The sequence below is a fragment of the Carettochelys insculpta genome, chromosome 1 (assembly GCF_033958435.1).
Source record: "Carettochelys insculpta isolate YL-2023 chromosome 1, ASM3395843v1, whole genome shotgun sequence".
Classification (NCBI taxonomy): Eukaryota; Metazoa; Chordata; order Testudines; family Carettochelyidae; genus Carettochelys; species Carettochelys insculpta.
Window position 1 is genome coordinate 286,780,947 of NC_134137.1, and position 18,551 is coordinate 286,799,497.

Here is an 18,551-nt window from a genome sequence, read left to right on the forward strand (position 1 = left end):
AGTTAGCTTCCTCTCTTGGTTCTCCAGAGCCTGAATGTATTGACTTCAGCTGATGCCACAAGGCCTACTGGCGCGTTTGCTAGAGTGTGAGTGTACACAGGATTACATTTAGAGTTGAATAAATAGGTGGAGATGAGGAGTCTGGGAAGAGTCCAGGAAGTCCCTGCAGATTAGAACATTGGCTGTAGATTTTCAATAAATATGGTACCTGCACCCAGAGCATTACAGTGGGGCATTTTTATAAACTGAAATAAATAGATACACTTTAGTTTTAGTTCTTATCTTTTATTAGTTACATTGTGACAGCCTGCCCAGTGTGGAACAAAACACAAATAATCTAATCCCGATCCACACACATGTAGATGCAAAATTGAAACACTCAACAGCCTTCAACACACATGGCTTGTAGGCCCTGGTTATAGAGTTCTTCACTTCTTGGGCAACACAAGTCTGACTAGCCTTTTTCATCTGGGACAGCAGCACAGAGAAGCCAGTGCTACTAAATCTTCTCCAAGAGTGCATCACCTTACAAGGTTCACCCTTACCCACTGTGACAGCTCCTGGGGGCCCAGGGCTTGATGTCCCTGCCAGGCTTCTCCTGGGCGGTTTGTGCTAACTCACTCACTACAACCCCATAGAGTGTCACAAGTGACAAATACTGGCCCTTGCTCCTCCACCGGACTTGAAGGTTCATTTCACTGATGAAGAACATCATCTGAGCCAGGCTTTTATCAAATATTCAACATATAAAGTACTGAATAAATATAGACTCATCAGCCACTAACGTACCAAGCCTGTTCACTTGGAGGGGTCTGTGTGTGTATATATATATATATATATATATATGTCATTTACAAAATGAATCACAGACTCCAGGAAGAGTCATCACCAGGACGCAGTTCACACACACTTCTGGGAAAAAGCCAGTCTACTTTCCTTCCCCTTCTCCTGCTCTATCCTCCTGTCTCAGAAATTTTGGGAGAGCCAGGATGCTTCAGACGCAGGGGCTGGAGAAACCAGAAGCCAAGGTCTGAAAGGACTGCTGGGGGTGGGGGGTGGGGGTGCAGAAATCAGTAATAGGAAGATCAGAATCCTAGGGACTAGGGATTGGTGCTGTGAAGGAGCTCTGGGGTAGGGGGTGCTAATGGTGAGTGCTGGGAAAGTTGCGGGGTGCAGGGGAGAGGGAAGAGTCTGGGAATTAATGGTGAGCAGGATGTCTGGGGACAGGGGGCTGGTCCAGAAATGTGGAAGGTTTCAAAACTTCAATGAAAATTAATGCCCCCCCCAAAACTTTTAATTAATTGCCCCCATCCTCATTTTCAGACCAGGTCTGTAGGGGGAGGAAGAAAGAAAGAAAGAAAGAATGAAAGACTTTACCAGGCAGCCCCAGCTGTGACTTAGTGCAATTGCACTGAGATGGGAGAGGCTGCAGTACTTGGGGTGGATCTGTGCTGGATGGAACAGGTATTTTCAGCAATACATGTGAATGAGGTACTTGGGTGGGGCAGAAGTTGGAAGGTGATAGCTAAACATTCCTGCTTGTTCCAGCTTGGCACCTGGCCATGAGCACAAAGGGGCCAAGGTGATCAGAACTGATGGACCTGGGGTCATAGTCTCTGCTGACAAGTCTCCTGGGGTTTACAACAGGAAGCCTTGGTGACCTCAGGAGACAGCTGAGCTGGGATCTAAGTGAACAGGGGTGGGCAGGGGGATTTGTGTTTAAAGTGCTCTGCTGGGTGAATGGAAGGGAATTAAAGTACTGCATGTGTAGAGCCAAGGGGAGGTGGGGTAGAAAAAGAGCCCGTCCCTTTCCTCCACATTGCCATGTCAGTCTAGCTCTGTCTCTTCAGCAGGATAGAAGCATGCAATGGCCTTTCCTTGTGCCCCTACTGCCAGCACATTGTCTCTGGGCTCCTGAGCTGTTACTTGGTGCCTGGCCCCCCAGTGTAATCCTCATAGGGGCTGATCCGAGGTTGAGGCCGTGGAATGGAGAATTCCTGCTGGGGTCTGAGGCTCTGGAAAAGAAACAATCATGGAATTAAACTCCAAAGTTGGGGGAATGTCAATGGGATGAGAATGACTAAAAGGGGGACTGGAAGATTGAATATCAGGAAACACTTCCTGTGCACGCATGCTGTTAGGCTGAGGAAATGGTGGAGGCTGCATTGCTTGTTGAGCCCTTTGGAATAGGACTGGATAAAACACTCTACAATAGGTTGTGGAGAACAACCTTACACTGGGCAGGGTGTGTGCAGAGCAGGGATTCTGGGCAAGAGATCATCTGTTAGGCCCTGCCCAGCTCTGACAAGGGGAGGATAGTGAGTTCCCACTGAGGCAGGCAGGGGGTGTCCACAAATTACATGTTGCATTTGGGATGGGTGGGGCCTTCATTTTGCATGTTTGTTTTGGTGTTCCAAGGGCATGAGTAGAGGGTCCTGAAAGTTGCCAAAATGCACGTTACACAATGTAGGAACAACCCCTTGCCTGCCCAGGAGTGATTACACTGCAATGCCCACTAGCCAATGAACAGCCTATGCAGATACACCACTGCTTCACCCAGCCAGGGCCACCCTCTGTCCAAATGAAGGCATCAACCACAACTCCATCTGGAATTTTGCAGCCTCAGGACCCACCCAGCTCTGCCTATGGTGTACAGAGGGCAGCGTCATATAAAGCATCCTGTTTATCCCATCTCCCCAGTGAAACAGATGAAGGAAGGGATGTCTTTACCTCCATCTGCAAGTGAGCATAATGTGGGGTGTAGCGTGGATCCTTTTTATTTCCTAGGCCTGCAAACAAGAAGGAAAAAGGACAATAAGTAGCCAGTTAGTGTCACAATGTCACCATGACAACACAAAGTCTGGGGCGGAGGAGAGGACATGCTATCTGGGGAACTGCCTCTGGTGGTCTTCTGGGTAAGCAGCAGGCAGGAATCATTCAATTCCACAAGCAACTTTACCATTTCCCACTTTCTGGTCAACCAGAGAAACCAATGCAAAGTATCTTAGGAAAAAAGATAAGGTGTGGGTAGGAGTATTGAAATTTCTCTTCCTTCTTCCAGACCCCTTGTCCTCCCCTCATCCCTGATGCCACACAAAAATATCCTCCCAGGTGCAGACTTAGACAGAGCCCCCCCTGCACCCAAGAGCTCCTCACACACACACTGTGTGAGCCCCCTGCAGTGTTGGATGGGAGGACAGGTCCTTTTCCGAGGAGATTGCCGGGTAGTCTGCCATCCAGGGCATGAGTGTGCTGTGACTAGCAGACCCACACCTTGCAAGTGAACATTTCCCTTAACCTTGGTCCTGGGAAACATGAACTGACATGTGACAGCTCTAGACCAGTTGGAAAGAGATTCCCACAGAGAAGTTCCCCCTTCCTCCCCTCAGATAATTTTATTTTCTGAGTGGATGTTGGGAACCAGGTCAGAACTGGGAGAAGCTGTTTACCAGGGTGATCTGCATAGCCCTGTGACTCCCTAATGCTGATAGTGTAAGAAACAAACAAGCAAAACCACACAGAATGTTTATTTTCCTGGTTTTCCTGACTTTCAGTTGGGTCTTGCCAGATCTCCTCTGTGTCCTGATATTTATTTCATGGCCTTCTCATTTTCTTCTCTCCCCAGTTTGTAGCCTCCTTGTCCATAACCTTTCCCTCTCTTCAGACGGGCCAGTTCTCTTTCACTTGTGGTTCCCTGTCCCTCTGGAACCGCCCCCCACCTCCTTTTTACCTCTAAGTCATTTATCATCTTCAATTCCCTTTTTAAAGCCTCTCTACCACTTCCAACACGGGGCTGGTGCTTGCTTGCTCTCTCTCTCTCTCTCTCTCTCTCTCTCCTGAATTCTATTGCACCGGAAGAGAGGACACTGCAATACTATGCGACAACACACTTTGTCATACCTTTTGTGATCTCCTCCATGTAGGCTTGGTTCTCTACTCCATAGCTGTTCTTCATGAGTTTGGGCTGGCTGGAATCGTTTTCTGAAGGGTAGTCCTCGGGCTTGCGCGGGCTGGTGAGGAAGCTGAATTCTGGCACAATGTACATCATCAGGAAGACCCATCCGTTGGAGACCAGAGCAATGCTGATGACAGGATCATCCCATGCAGGCTGTTGGTTTAATTCTGGGTTGCCTCGCAAGAGCATGGTGATCCACACCACCCAGATAGCGATGGAGAATAGGCCAGTGACATAGATGTGTGCTCCATGCCTCTTCCAGCCTTTGTATGTCCCACAGAAGGTGAACATGGCGACCAGGAAGGTGAGAGCCATCAAGAGGAGCACAAAGATCAGGAGCATGACAAAGTCCTCATTGCGTTGTACTACATTCATGTTTGCAAAGTTCACTCCTTGTTTGGCCACTGTGATGATTACATATATCATGGCTATAACAATCTGCACCAGCGTGAGGCTAATGGCAATAACCAACATCACCACGTACCAAATGGGGGCGTACCCTCTCACCAGTCTGACAAGGTTGGAGGCATGGGCTAGGAGGCATGAAAAGCAGAGGGCAAAGAGGATCCCAAAGAGGAAGAAGCGGGTGGGGCCAGTCTGGGCATTGAGTTTAATGATGAAAGCAAAGGTGAGGCCAAAGATTCCTAGGGTGCCTAAGAGGAAGAGGAAATAGATGGGGATCATGCTGCGCTTGGTGGAGTCTTGGACCCTTCTGATGAAGATGAGTAGCAGGATCATGAAGATGATTGTGGCAATGACACCAGCTGTAGCCAGTGATTCCAGGACGATGCCCCAGCCTTTTTGAGTGTCACAGAGAAAATAATAGTCAGGGTCAAGGTTGTTGTTGCAGCCTGGAGGAGCCATGGTGATTCACAGACCAGCCCTGAGCAGGAACTTGGATTTAGCGTGGGGTTCTGGGCGGTGATGGTGTCCAATAATCTCAGACTAGAGGATCTGATGGTCAGTTCGGGCCTTAAACTCTACGACTGTCAGAATATTCTTCCAAAGATCTGCAGAAGAAGTTAAGACACTAATGTAACATAAACCTTGCTAAGTTTTACAGTAGCTGGCAAAGGAAGAAAAGATCCAACACCTGGGTTTATCTGCAAGTCAGACTATTTGTAAGTATTACTGCATCACAACTGACCAATGGCCCATGTAGTCTAGCAGAACATCTCGGACAGCAGCAGGTGCCAAGCAGACCTTAGGTAAAGGTGAATCACTCCCTAGTGCCACGTGAACCTGTCTCTAATTGAGCTCTGCTCTACTCTAATGGGGAGAGGTTTCTTCTGGACTCTAGCTGAATGCCCTGAAGCATAAAGATTGATACACTTTGCAACTTTTATGCTAGGTAATGGAACGGCAGGCATTATTGTTTTTCATATGTATACTTATTCCTTTCTTGAAATTCAGTAAGATACAGTATTTGCCTCCATAGCCTGCAGTAATGAGTTGCTAAAATTACTTATAAACAGCATGAAAACACACTTTTTTTGTTAGTCTTTGTTGTCTAATTTGAAGTGCCCTCTTGTCCTTGTTTTATGGGAATGGGTGATCGGAAGCTCTTGATTAGCTTGCTTCATTCCCTTCGTTATTTGTTTACCTCCAACATAGCTCCTTTTACTGTTCTCCTGTCCAACCAATTTAGTGTTGGAGGTGGGCCAATACCCAAGTGGCATAAACTAATTGCTATTTTTCATGCCGAAGGGTTAATAAGAAAACATCCTTCAAATACATGAAGAGCAAGAATAGGAGAGACCTATTACTCAATGAGGAGAGAGAGAGAGACAATAACTGAAAATGCAGTAATGTTCAAAGTGTTAACTACCACTTTTTGTGTCGCTTTTCAGAAAGGATAACAGTGACCAGATGACTAACATAGTGAACACCAGTATAACTCGGATAGGACCTGCGACTAAAATATGAAAGAATAATTTAAGAATTACTCAGTCAAAACTTACATTAGTATAACTACATCATTCAGGGGTGTGAAAAATCGAGACCCCTGTGTGATGCAGTGATATTGACTGAACTCCTGGTGCAGAAGGTACTACGTCAAAGGGAGAGCTTCTCTCATAAGTTCAGCCACAGTCTTTCAGGGAGATGCTGATGGGAGAAGCTGTCCACATAGGCAGCATCTTCACTAAGTGCCACAGCAGCTCAGCTGCACTCCTGTAAGTGTAGCCAAACCCTTCGGCAAATTAAATATCTTCAGGTAAGATGGACCTGATAAAATACATCCTCGTATGCTTAAGAAACTGTCTGAAGCAACTTTTGAGCCATTAGTGATTCTCTTTGAATAGTAACAGAGAGATAGCTGTGTTAGTCTGTATACTATCAAAACAAAAAAAGCAGTCCAGTAGCACTTTAAAGACTAACAAAATAATTTATTGTTAAAGTGCTACTGAACTGCTTTTTTGTTTTGATTTTCTTTGAGAATTTGTGAAGGACAGGAGAGATCCCAGAGGACTGGAAAAGAGGATACCTATCTGTAAAAAGTGCAATGGGGCAAACTTAACTTTGGTACCCAGAAAGATAATGGAACAAATAATCAAACAATCAATTTGTAAGCAGTTAGGAAAAAAAAATAAAGTGATCCGTAACAGTCAATATGGATTTACCATGAGCAAGTCATGTTAATATTCTTCATTAACATGGTAACAAGCCTTGAGGGAAGCAGAAGATGCAATATACCTCAGCATGAGTAAGGCTTCTGCTACCATCTTACCTGACTAATAAACAAAATTGGGAAACACAGCAGGTCTTAGATTAATCTATCATAAGAACAGCGAACAACTGGTTAGAAAACCGTACTTGAAGAGTAGGTATCACTGCTTCACTGTCAAACAGGAAGGGCATATTGGCTACATCTACACTAGCCCCAAACTTCGAAATGGCCACGCAAATGGCACTTTCACAGTTTACTAATGAAGCGCTGAAATGCATATTCAGCGCTTCATTAGCATGCAGGCAGCTGCGGTGCTTCGAAATTGACGCGGCTCGTCCCGACGGGGCTCCTTTTCGAAAGGACCCCGCCTACTTCGAAGTCCCCTTATTCCCATGAGCAAATGGGAATAAGGGGACTTGGAAGTAGGCGGGGTCCTTTTGAAAAGGAGCCCCGTTGGGATGAGCCGCACGGCGGCGAGCCACGTCAATTTCGAAGCACCATGGCCGCCCGCATGCTAATGAAGTGCTGAATATGTATTTCAGCACTTCATTAGTCAACTTCGAAATGGCCATTTGCGTGGCCATTTCGAAGTTTGGGGCTAGTATAGACATGGCCATTGAGTGGGGTCCCACAGGTATTTGCCTTGGATATGGTTCTATTCAATATTTTGTAAATGATTTGGATAGAGGCATAGATAGTATAAAGTCTGCAGATGATATGAAGCTGGGAGGGGTTTCAAGCACTTTGGAGAACAGGATTAGAATTCATAATAAGCTGGACAAATTGGAGAAAGGATACTAAATATATAGGATTAAATTTAAGTAAGACAAAACCAAAATACTACACTTAGGAAGAAGTAATTCATTGAATAAACATAAAATGGGAAAAGGTTGTCCAGGGCTACGTCTACACTAGCCAAAAACTTGAAAATCTTTTTCAAAAGTTCCCTTATTCCCATCTGCTCATAGGAATAAGGGGACTTGGAAGTAGACGGGGTCCTTTTGAAAAGGAGCCCCGTCTGGACAAGCCGCATCAATTTCGAAGTGCCGTGGCCACCTGCATGCTAATGAGGGGCTGAATATGTATTTCAGTGCTTCTTTAGTAAACCTCGAAATGGCCGTGCAAATGGCCATTTCGAAGTTTTTGGCTAGTGTAGACACGGCCCAGGAGGGATTGGGAGGCTGGGGAATAATAGTGAATAACAAATGAAATATGAATCAACAGTGTAATATTTTGAAAAAAAAAAAGCAAATATTCTGGGATGGATAGCAGAAGTGTTGTAAGTAAGACACGAGAAGTAATTCTTTTGCTCTACTCAGCACAGATACGGCCTCAAGTGGAGTTCTGTGTTCAATTCTTGGCACCACACTTGGAGAAAATGGTGGATAAATTGTAGAAAGTCCAGAGAAGTGCAACTAAAATAATTAAATCCCTAAAAAACATGACCTATGAGTAAAGAATAGAAAAACTGGGTTTGTTAGGTATGAAGAAAACTGGGGGGGGACGTAACTGTTTCAAGTACATAAAAACTTCTTATGAATGGCAGGGTAGTAAATTGTTCTCCAAAACCACAGAATCAGGACAAGAAGCAATGGTTAGGATAGACAATAGGAAAAATTTTCTGACTGTCGGGGTAGTTAAGCATTGGAACAGGTTACCTAGGGATACTGTGGAATCTCCATCACTGGAAGTTTTTCAGAACAGATTAGATAAACCCCTGTCTGGGATGGTCTAGATCAGTGGTTCTCAGCTAGGGATCTGCTGCTCCTTAGGGGTCTGTGAGCCCTTTCAGGAAGGCTTGTGGAGCTTCAGGGTTGAAACCTGGTGCCCTGAACCTTGGGACACGCCCTGCTGTCAGGCTGAAGCCAGGAGCCAATGCAGGCAGAGACTCTGAGTCCATGGACAGAACTGAGTTGGCACAAGGCTGTTGCATCCTCAAACTGCAGTTCCTTACCCACAATGGGAGAGTCCCAGGGGCTATCCCCCTTGCACCACACATGCCTCCTTCTCTCCCCCAGTCCCCTTCATGCCCTGCCCTCTGGCCCTGTCATAGAGAGAGGGGAAGCTGAAGCAGTGTAGGGAAGCTGCTCTTCTGGATGGTGGTGGCATGGAGCAGGCAGCTGAGGCATTCCTTTGCCTACTGGTGGTGCCCAGGGCAATCAGCTCTCAGCCCCCTTTTACTGCTCTCACAACCGGTAAGAGCTTCCTGCGTGGTGGACAAGGCTCCAGGACCAGCAGAGGCCTCAGGGAGCAGCCACCACACGGAGCTAACGTGGAGGAGTCCTCTTGTCACACAGCCCCTAGTAGCCCTCTCCCTATACCTTGAGCTACTCCCCTGCCCACACATAGCTCCTAGCTACCCCTCCTCCCTCCGCCCTGAGTGATTTGCACACTTTTTGAGTTGAACCCCCACTTTGAATTTTATTTTTGGTTGCATCCCTCCACTGTCAGACAGGCTGGGTGGCCTGCCAAGTCAGCGAGTGGGAATGGCACTCTCTCCCCAGATTCCACTCTGTGGAGCTGATGAGCCCAGTGCCAGCCCTTCTTCTCCCTCTACCGCTCCAAATAGAAGTTGTAGTATGTCTATAACCTATGGTCCCACCCTGGCCTGGAGTCCTGAGTCCCTGCTGGGCCCTGGAGTTTTCAGAGTATTGAACAAGGCCTCAGAAAGAAAAAAGTTGAATACACTTGATCTAGAGAATACTTAGGGTATGTCTACACCTAATGGAGATCGACCCGTTTAGGGTCAATATCCCAAAGTTCCATTTCATGCATCTCTGGGGTCCGCAGTCAACCTGCTGTTCTCCTGCTCTCACAAGCAGTAAGGGAGATTGATGGGAAAAATTCTCCCATCAACCTCCCTCAGTGAGGACAGATCTTACAGTCATAGAATCATAGAACACCAGAACTGGAAAGGACTTCAGGATGTCACTGAGTCCAGTCTCCTGCCCTCCTGGCAGGATCAAACACCATCTAGACCATCCCTGATAGGTGTCTCTCTAACCTGCTCTTAAAATATTTCCAGTGATGGAGGTACACAGTTGCTGTAGCTAGAATTGTGTATCTGCCGTTGACTTTGAGGTCTGGTGTAGATGAAGCCCCAGTCCTGCCTCAATGCAGAGGACTGGACTAGGAGAACTATCAAGGTCCCTTCTAATTCTACGTTACATTTGTAGGATTTCTAGGTCAGTTTGGCACTGGAAAGCAGATCAAGGACACTGTTCTCACCAAGTGCTTCCCCATTACTACAAGCTTGGAATTGGGTACCGTTGTTACTGTGTCAGAAGCATTATTCTTTGTCTCAGACAGTAATGATGATGCTCTGCGGGGCCATAGTTCAAGACCCTACATAGAACGCATGTTTAATGCCCTAATACATTCAAGCTCTTTTACTAACAAGTGCTAAAAGTGACTGGAATGGGAGGAAAATGGCCTTTGCTTGCTTGCTCTTTTTTTTTTTTTCTCATGCATAAAGAAAAGCTGAGGGATCCTCTGACATTCATCGTTCAGTGCAATCCATGGACTAAGATTTTGTGTTTTCTAGATCATTTTCTCTGTTCAGGGGCCAGTGTGGGAGCCTTTCTATTGACTTCAATAAACTAGGCCTGAGTCCTTCAAAAAGTATTCTAGACAACCCGAAGAGAGTGGGAGCCTTGAATTTCACATGGAAGCACACCTGGGCATGCTCCCGAGCAAGATGCCTAGTAATAGTGTATTGCACTGCTTCTCAACATCTCACTGCACATTAAGAAAAATGCAAAATATACTGCTCTCTTTTAAAAAAGTGGTTACAAAAATGAGAAGTATGTAAGTATACAGGAAACCTGCATGTCCACAGAATGCCAATCAAGGCCACTGATACCAGGTGGAAAGCCCAGTGTTGTTAAATTGTCACCACAAATCCCACTGGTAAACCAGACTGTCTGAATTATCACTGTCACAGCAAACAACGTTGGTTATGAATTTCGTCTCTTTGGCAAGCAAATCATACACAAACAAGCCCTGAATGGTTCCAATGTATTTCCTGAGTTGGGGTGGTGAATTTTCTTTTTGTGTAGTGTTTCCCAGCCACTCCCCAGGGCTATTTACTATCTGTGTTTGGACCCCTACATCAAAAAGCCCAGTTTCTGTTCCAGGCCTGGAGGATGGATCTATTTTAAATAAGAGAATGACCAGTCAACGAGGCTGAACGTCTTCCACTTGCGCTGCCTCAGGCGCATCCTTGGAATATCATGGAAGGACAGAGTGACCAACACCACCGTCCTCGAGCAAGCTGGAATCCCAGCCATGCACACCCTCCTCAGGCAGCGTCAACTCCGCTGGCTTGGCCACGTCCACAGGATGAATGACGGAAGGATTCCAAAAGACATCCTGTATGGTGAGCTAGCCTCTGGCAACAGACCTCCCGGACGCCCCCAGTTGCGCTACAAAGATGTCTGTAAGAGAGACCTCAGAGAGGTAGACATTGAGCTGGACAACTGGGAAGAACTAGCAGACGACCGCAGCAGATGGAGGCAGGGGTTACACAAGGGCCTTCAGAAGGGTGAGTTGAAGATCAGACAGCTAGCAGAGGAGAAGCGAGAGCACAGAAAGCACAGTAAGGACTTGCCAGACACCCACTACATCTGCAAGAGATGCAGCAAGGACTGTCACTCTCGTGTGGGTCTTCATAGTCACAATGGACGCTGTAAATGAAGTCCTCAATTGAAACTTTAAAGGGCGCGATCCATAGTCTATGCAGACTGAAGGATGCCTACTGACCAGTCACACGTAGGGAACACCCATAGTGCATGTCCACTGGAGATTTTCAGATGACTAGTTATTCATACGTGTGGGATTTCTGATCATTCGCACAAATACCTGGCAGTTGTCCAAACAGGTGTGAGTAAGGAATAATGAGACCCCCATGCATGTCAGGGAAGCAAATTCAATACTTGCATTCACACAAATATTTACACCTCAGACTGTTTCAGGCTTGACCACCCTTAGCAGACAACAGACAGGGCACAGTGCACAGACAGCTGGAGATTGCAAAGGGCAAGCCTGAGACACAGAGATAAGCGGGGACATGCAGACAGTGAGATGTGCTGAACAGCCTATGCTGATAGCAAAATGCTAGTGCCTCCCCAGTGCAGCACCTAGCACTGGCCACATGCTGACCAGATGGGAAGAGTTCTATAATCTTTAAGATGCAGAGGTCAGACGCACCTGCTAATTTCTCTTGTGTGTGTACGCATATGCACAGGTATAGGAAAGCTTGCAGGGTGTGTGCCTCGATCCCCCACATCTGAGGTTGGAGACTCAGGGACACCTCTGAGTGGAAGGTATGAGACATGCCGCCTCTAAATCTATATATTAATAAGGGCTTTACATCTGTCAGTTGCAACACATTTTGCAAGGAAAAAGAGCAGCATTATCCCCTAGGTAACAGGCAGGGAGCCTGAGACCTGAAGGGAGCCTACCAGGAAAGCGGGGAGGAGGGTTTCTAGTAGAAGTTCCAATTCAAGCCACCTCTTTAACACCCTGTCTATACAGCTATTGTTAGAGATCTAGGAGCCCCATTCGCCTCAGTTTAGTGATCTGGCCTGAGAGACTTGTTACCATTAGCTCCACAAGGCTGTGAATACACATCTGGAAAGGCAAAGTACTTTTTAACAGGTCAGCTGCTGGGTCAGGAACAGAAGCCAGATCTCCCCGGCCAAGGCTCTGTTCATGCTACCAGGTCTGAGTTCCCTGCCTCGCCTCACAGGTTGTGCGTGAGCCCCCGCCCCGCAGCTGTAGCCTTGACTGTGCAGCTCTGAATTACCTGATTCACGTCCTGCAGGGAAGCTGCAACCCCAGTGCCAGTGGCTGAAGGAGGGAAATTCCTACGGCACCCAGGTGGAGAATAATACCAGCTCCTGTAATCCTGGGCAAGCAGCGAGTCAGCGCTCACTCTCTAAGGGCAGCTTTAAAAGTAACCAGGATGGCGAGGGTGGGGAATAGGACACGCCTATTCCAGTTTCACTACTTCTTGTGCTGTTATGGAAATAAGGTACGGGTGCCAGACGATGAAGTAAAAACCTCTGATGTCAGCAGGGTAGTCACCCTGCAGTAGGGTGGAGAAGGAACATCAGGCAGGCCCAGGCCCAGCCCTGGGACGGAATCAAACGCTATTCATCAAGGCGACCAAAACGCTGCACCTCCCTCTGAGTCCTGGCACCAGCCAGGCAGGTGTCTGTGAGTGTCATTATGGCAACAATAACAGCAGAACCCCACCTCATCATACCTGTATATTTTTGCCTACTGTGGAGTTAACCACTGGCAAGGGTTTGTACCTGCAAGAAAGCCCATGATAAGACTGACCCTCCAAACTACTTGTACTCTGTATCATTCTGATTCTGACTCCAAACCGAGATGAGTTCCCTTGTCTTATGCCCCTGGGTGGGAGGAAGGGGGAATTCTGTCCTGCCCAGTGATAAAAGCACCTTACATTCCTTGCTTCTGATTCTTTTGTGGCCTCTACCTCTTACTATAATCAGGGTCTGTGGCTACAAACCCATGGTCATTTCCTGAAAGGAGGAATTTTCCATTACTCAGCTCAGGAGCCCCAGTAAAAGGAGGACTTGGCAGCAGTGCCTTGTGCTCTGTCACAGATCTGAATCACTTTCCACGGTTATGGCTCTGATAAAAACAATAAATCAGGGCACAGGTCTCCATGGCAAATATCGTTTCCCAGGGTCTGTCTCTGAACCATCAGCTCTGTCTCAAAGTCAGCAGGTTAAGCTGAATGCGAGAGTTATCTTATTTATGGAGTTATTTCATTTGAATGGTCCTTCCTGGGAAAATCTCATCATTATGATTATTTTTTGCAGTTCAATAGATAGCTAAAAGCTGTATCCAAGACCAGGTCCCATCATGTGAGGAGCTAGATCTTATTTCTACTATTTATTATTTCTATTTCCTAAAACTGAGGAGCCTGCATCAGAGACCAGGACCTCATTGCCCTGGAAGCTGAAACAACACAGAAGAAAGATAAATTTAGAGCTGTCCGCAAACAGCCTACTATAGCAGAGCAGATTTACTGCTGTGGTGTGCTCACAAGTCTTTGGCTCCGTCAATGATAACCAGAAAGGGGTGTGTGTGTGCGTGCGCGTGCGCGAGTGCACAGTAATGTGGGCAGGCCCAATGACAGCAGCAGAGGCCACCCAAAGACCACAGACCAGGTAAGGTTTGAAAGCACCCAGCTAGGATTTATTGTCAAGCAAGTTACAAATAATAGTTGTTAGGTGTACTATACTGTACTGATACACTGTACAGATGTACCTGCTGCAATGGACTGACACAATCAGTGGGAATTCCACTGCCTCCCTAGGTCAGATGAAGATCCCCCTCCCCACCCCAGACACTATGTTATATACAGGTACAAACAAAGTGCACCTCACTGCTGACATTCTCTGGTTACCACCCTCTGACATTGGCAGGTCAACACCCATCTGGTACCACCAGCTCCTTAAAAAAGGCCTTGGCACCTATTCCTCACAGATACAGATCTAGGTTCAGGAAAGGGTCTAAAACGACAGCAAGATGGATGGGAGATGATCTAACCAAACCATGAAGTACACAAAAGAATCAGAAGGTACACCTCATGGTTTGGATAGTAACAGAGAGGAAGCCGTGCTCGTCTATACGCTATCAAAACAAAAAGCAGTCAAGTAGCACTTTAAAGACGAGCAAAATAGTTTATTAGGTGAGCTTTCGTGGGACAGACCCACTTCTTCAGGCCCAGAAGTGGGTCTGTCCCACGAAAGCTCACCTAATAAACCATTTTGCTCGTCTCATAGTTTGGTTAGATCATCTCTTATCCATCATGCTGTCATTTTAGATCCTTTCCTGAACCCAGATCTGTATCTGTGAGGAATAGGTGCCAAGGTCTTTTTTAAGGAGCTGGTGGTACCATGTGATTTCAACTTATGAATAGGACCAATTATCATTCTGCACCTGAGTCGATTACCATTGAGTGTTTTGTACTCTCAGCCTGGTCTGAGCCAAGTTCTGTTAAAAGAGGCCTGCCTCTTGCTCACAGCTTAACTTTGCTTTTAGCCATGTTTTGTACATTTTTGCTAGGCCTCAGGCCTCAAACCAGGCCTGTGCTGCATGGGCTTAGGCCAGCATCTTACTACACTTACATTCTAAGCATAAGACAAGAGCCATTGGATAGATACAGCCAGGCAGATAGTGGAATACAAGAAGAAAATGCAACAAGTCTAGGCAGGCCTCTGCTAACAGAACTTGGCTCAGACCAGGCTGAGAATACAAACACTCATTGGTAATCGACTCAGGTGCAGAATGAGAATTGGTACCATTTATAAGTTGAAATCACAAGGTACCACCAGCACATTAAAAAAAGTCTTGGCACCTATTGCTCACAGACACAGATCTAGGTCAGCTGGCTTGGCTGTGTGGTCTCAGCACCCTCTCAGCCATTCGTAGTAAGAGTTGCACAGTACGAGGCAGCTCCTTACACAAAAATCTGATGTGCTAATTAAATCCACTTGTATTTTTATCACCTGACTTCTGTACAACACTATAGTGCCACGGCACCTGTCTCAGTGATCAGACAGTTATGGTGAACTGGGCCAATTTCATTTCCATGTGCACTTTTAAGAAAAGGAGTTTCAAGTTTCTTAGAATCAGTCCTCACAGGTCTCCATTTATGAGTTAGGAAAGATGCAGGCAGCAGTGAAAATCACAGGAAGTGAGAAAGGGAGGCTTTGTTTGAGAAGATTTCAGCACGAACTCTGTAGACCCAAGTGGGGATGGTTCAGATAATCACTCTTGGGTTTGTATCTATCAGCACCAACCCTCTGAACATTCTGAAGTTCACCTGTCTCTATTCCTGGCTACATACATAATATATAACTGGAAAGTGGAAAGTTAATTGCATGTATATTATGTTATGTTAATTGCATGTTAATTAATATGTTAATTGCATGTTAATTGCATGTAGAGACCGTGAACCTCACTAAGGTGCAGTGTTAGGTTTCCATCAGTGTTTGGAAACAGATTATTTCCAGGATGTCATGCACATTATTAAGATTAACTCATCCAGTATCCCAACTGCTGGAAAGACCTGTACAAACATGGGGTGATGTTTGTACAAGCCTTTCAGTGATTTAGGAACCTATGTGCCATTTACCTTCAATGGAACATAGGCACCTAGAGTTATGCTTACACTTTAATTGGAAGTGTAATTCCCAGTGTGAGGAGACATCCCCATGCCAACTAGAGTACAGCTGAAGTGGCATGAAGAGTGGGAAAGGCTAGCTGCCCCAAGCATGTATTCATTCAAGACATAGGAACGTACTATGTGGATATGGCTACATTAGAATGGAAGCCCAGCCTTAGCAGAACTTGAGCTAGCAGACTCTAAATTTGATAACCTGCGAAGCAAGAGGCCTTGAAACCTGGGCCCTGGTTTGACTCAGGCTGAGACCCGCCCCCATCCCTTTAGGTTTTGAGATCCTGGGACAGTGCAACTTGAGTGTAGGTGGAAGGGGAGTTAGGCTTGAGCCTGAACTTTTCATTGTAGTCAGACATATCCTTAATGTTACTCATGATCCCTGTCCCGCAGCATGGACAGATCAACTGCAACTAGTGTGTAGAAAGGCTGCAATGCGTCTGCTATATTTCTCCAGCCCAAGAAAGATTATTGAAAAGGTATATTGGTCCCAGACAAAGGGTCTGAGCCAGCTCCCATTCAAGTAGTAGCAAAAGTCCCATCTCACTGACTCCTAAGAAAGATGAGAGTTCTACGGTCTCTCTCTCTTTGGCTGTGGACACAACAGCTGAGCACGCAAGAGAGTAAACTCGCAGAGAGGAAGTGATGATGTTTAATCCTCTGGAATGCAGCTGGATTATCTGGTTTGTTTTTGGTCAACAATATTGGCTGGGCATCAACTATATCCATTTAATTCCTTCTGCTCAGCTACCTGACAAAATGTGCCTCAGTGACATCATAGAAACACCTCTTTCCTTCTGAACTTTTGTTCTGTGTTCAGTATCATGCTGACCCCACATGACCCTAATTTACACCCTGTCCAACCCCATGGCTTTCGTCTATCTTTACATTCACTCAGATACAAACTTTAGGTTGTTCACAGGAACTGCAGTGGAGAAGGGAATCAGTAGTGGGCTTCAGAGCCTTTCATTTGGATATGTCTGTTGTCAAGTCAAATCTCCCCTCTGATCAAAAATGTTCTAAGGCCACCATTTAAGGTCCACCAGGCCTTGGAAGGGGAAAACCAGGAGCCCCTTGTCAAAATTCTGCCATAAATTTGAAGGGAAATTTGGGCTAATTTTCCTGCTTCTGAGCTCCCCTGCTCACTGCTTTCGGCTAAATTGGATGCGGGTAGGGAGGAAGAATGACTGAGGGAGGGTGGGTGTTGTGTCACAAAAGTATATCTAAAGAACAAATTATTTTCCTTTTGCAATTGACCAGATGGCATTTAAATCAGAGGTAATTGCTAAGGAAAAGTTAATTACAGAGCTCTACAATGTCTCTTTACCCCACTTCATCTCCTTCAGATTACTCAAGCTTCATGCTGTGCTATCTGCCATTATACAGCTCAGGAGCAAAATAGAAACATGTACAGTTACATGACATTCAATATGCTGATTTGCCAAGTGGTGCTGACTGCTTCCTCAGCTGTGAAGAAGCTCTTTTGTTTGAATGAATAGATTTCTCCAGTTCTTTTCTCTTCCTAACATGTGTACTCTTGGCACATGGGGTTCATCAGGCTAAGGACCAGGGGGCTTTTAGGAGGTGCTGTAAGGGACTATGCATCCCCACACATACCAGAGAAAAGGGATGCCATGGGCCTGAGAAGCCAATTAAGCTGTCTGCTGGCACCTGGAGAGTCAGCCAGACCTACTATGAAACATGAACATAAGAACATAAGAATGGCCACGCTGGGTCAGACCAAAGGTCCAGCCAACCCAGTATCCTGTCTTCCAACAAAGGCCAATGCCAGATGTCCCAGAAGGAGTGAACAGAACAGGTAATCACCAGAGCAATCCCTCTCCTGACGTCCATTTCCAACCTCTGACAACAGAGGCTAGGGACGCCATTCCTACCTATCCTGGCTGAGCCACTGATGGATCTAACTTCTGTGAATATATCTAGTTCTTTTTTAAACCCTTTTAAAAGTCTTGGTCTTCACAACCTCCTGTGGCAAGGAGTTCCACAGGTCTACCATGTGCTGTGTGAAGAGAAACTTCCTTTTGTTAGTTTTAAACCTGCTACCCATTGATTTCATTTGGTGATCCCCAGTTATTTTGTTATAAGACCAAGTAAATAACTTTTCTTTATTCACTTTTCCCACATCAGTTGTGATTTTATAGATCTCTATCATATCCTCCTTAGTCTTCTTTTTTCTAAGCTGAGAAGTGCCAATCTTTTTAATCTTTCTTCATATGGCACCCATTCCAAACTCCTAATCATTCTTTTGCACTTTTCTGAACCTTTTCCGATACCAAGATATCTTTTTTGAGATGAGGTGACCATATCTGTACCCAGCATTCAAGATGTGAATGTGCCATGGATTTATATAGAGGCAATAAGATATTCTCTGTCTCATAAAGCCTTGGTGCGGAACAGCAGGATGTGGGGCCATTAGGTATTGAGGGAGGCTAGTGGAAGGAGAAAGAAGTAACTTGAGAGTAGGGACTAGACCAGCACAGCTTGGTTCCTTCAGGGCTGAGCTGGAAGCAGGGGCTCTGAGGAGCTGTAGCCTACTGAACCCCTGAGCAAGGGGAGGAGTGTGCTGGGATTAACAGATCAGGTGTGAGGAGAGGCTAGAGCAGCAGATGTGTTTCTGCAAGGAGGTAGCTGGCAGCTCATCCCAACTGGGGAGCAGTTTGGGTTTTATTTATGTTTCTTTTTTGGTC

At 46.0% G+C, this 18,551-nt stretch overlaps 1 protein-coding gene across 2 annotated transcripts in view; it reads right to left on the reverse strand.

Annotated features, from left to right (window-relative positions):
• Positions 1–251: 251 nt before the first annotated feature.
• LOC142021700 (retinoic acid-induced protein 3-like) overlaps positions 252–18,551 on the reverse strand; it is a 53,740-nt gene continuing 35,440 nt past the window's right edge. Inside the window, exons 1-4 of one of the 2 annotated variants that reach the window (XM_075010817.1) lie at positions 12,430–12,592; positions 3,901–4,965; positions 2,731–2,789; positions 252–2,015 (exon numbers count right to left, since the gene is read on the reverse strand). In XM_075010817.1, the coding sequence (XP_074866918.1) occupies positions 1,923–2,015; positions 2,731–2,789; positions 3,901–4,819 (1,071 nt within the window). In that variant the 5' untranslated portion in view covers positions 4,820–4,965; positions 12,430–12,592 and the 3' untranslated portion in view covers positions 252–1,922. Of the gene's footprint in view, positions 2,016–2,730; positions 2,790–3,900; positions 4,966–12,429; positions 12,593–18,551 lie in introns of those variants that run through there. The other variant, XM_075010826.1, reaches the window with a different exon arrangement.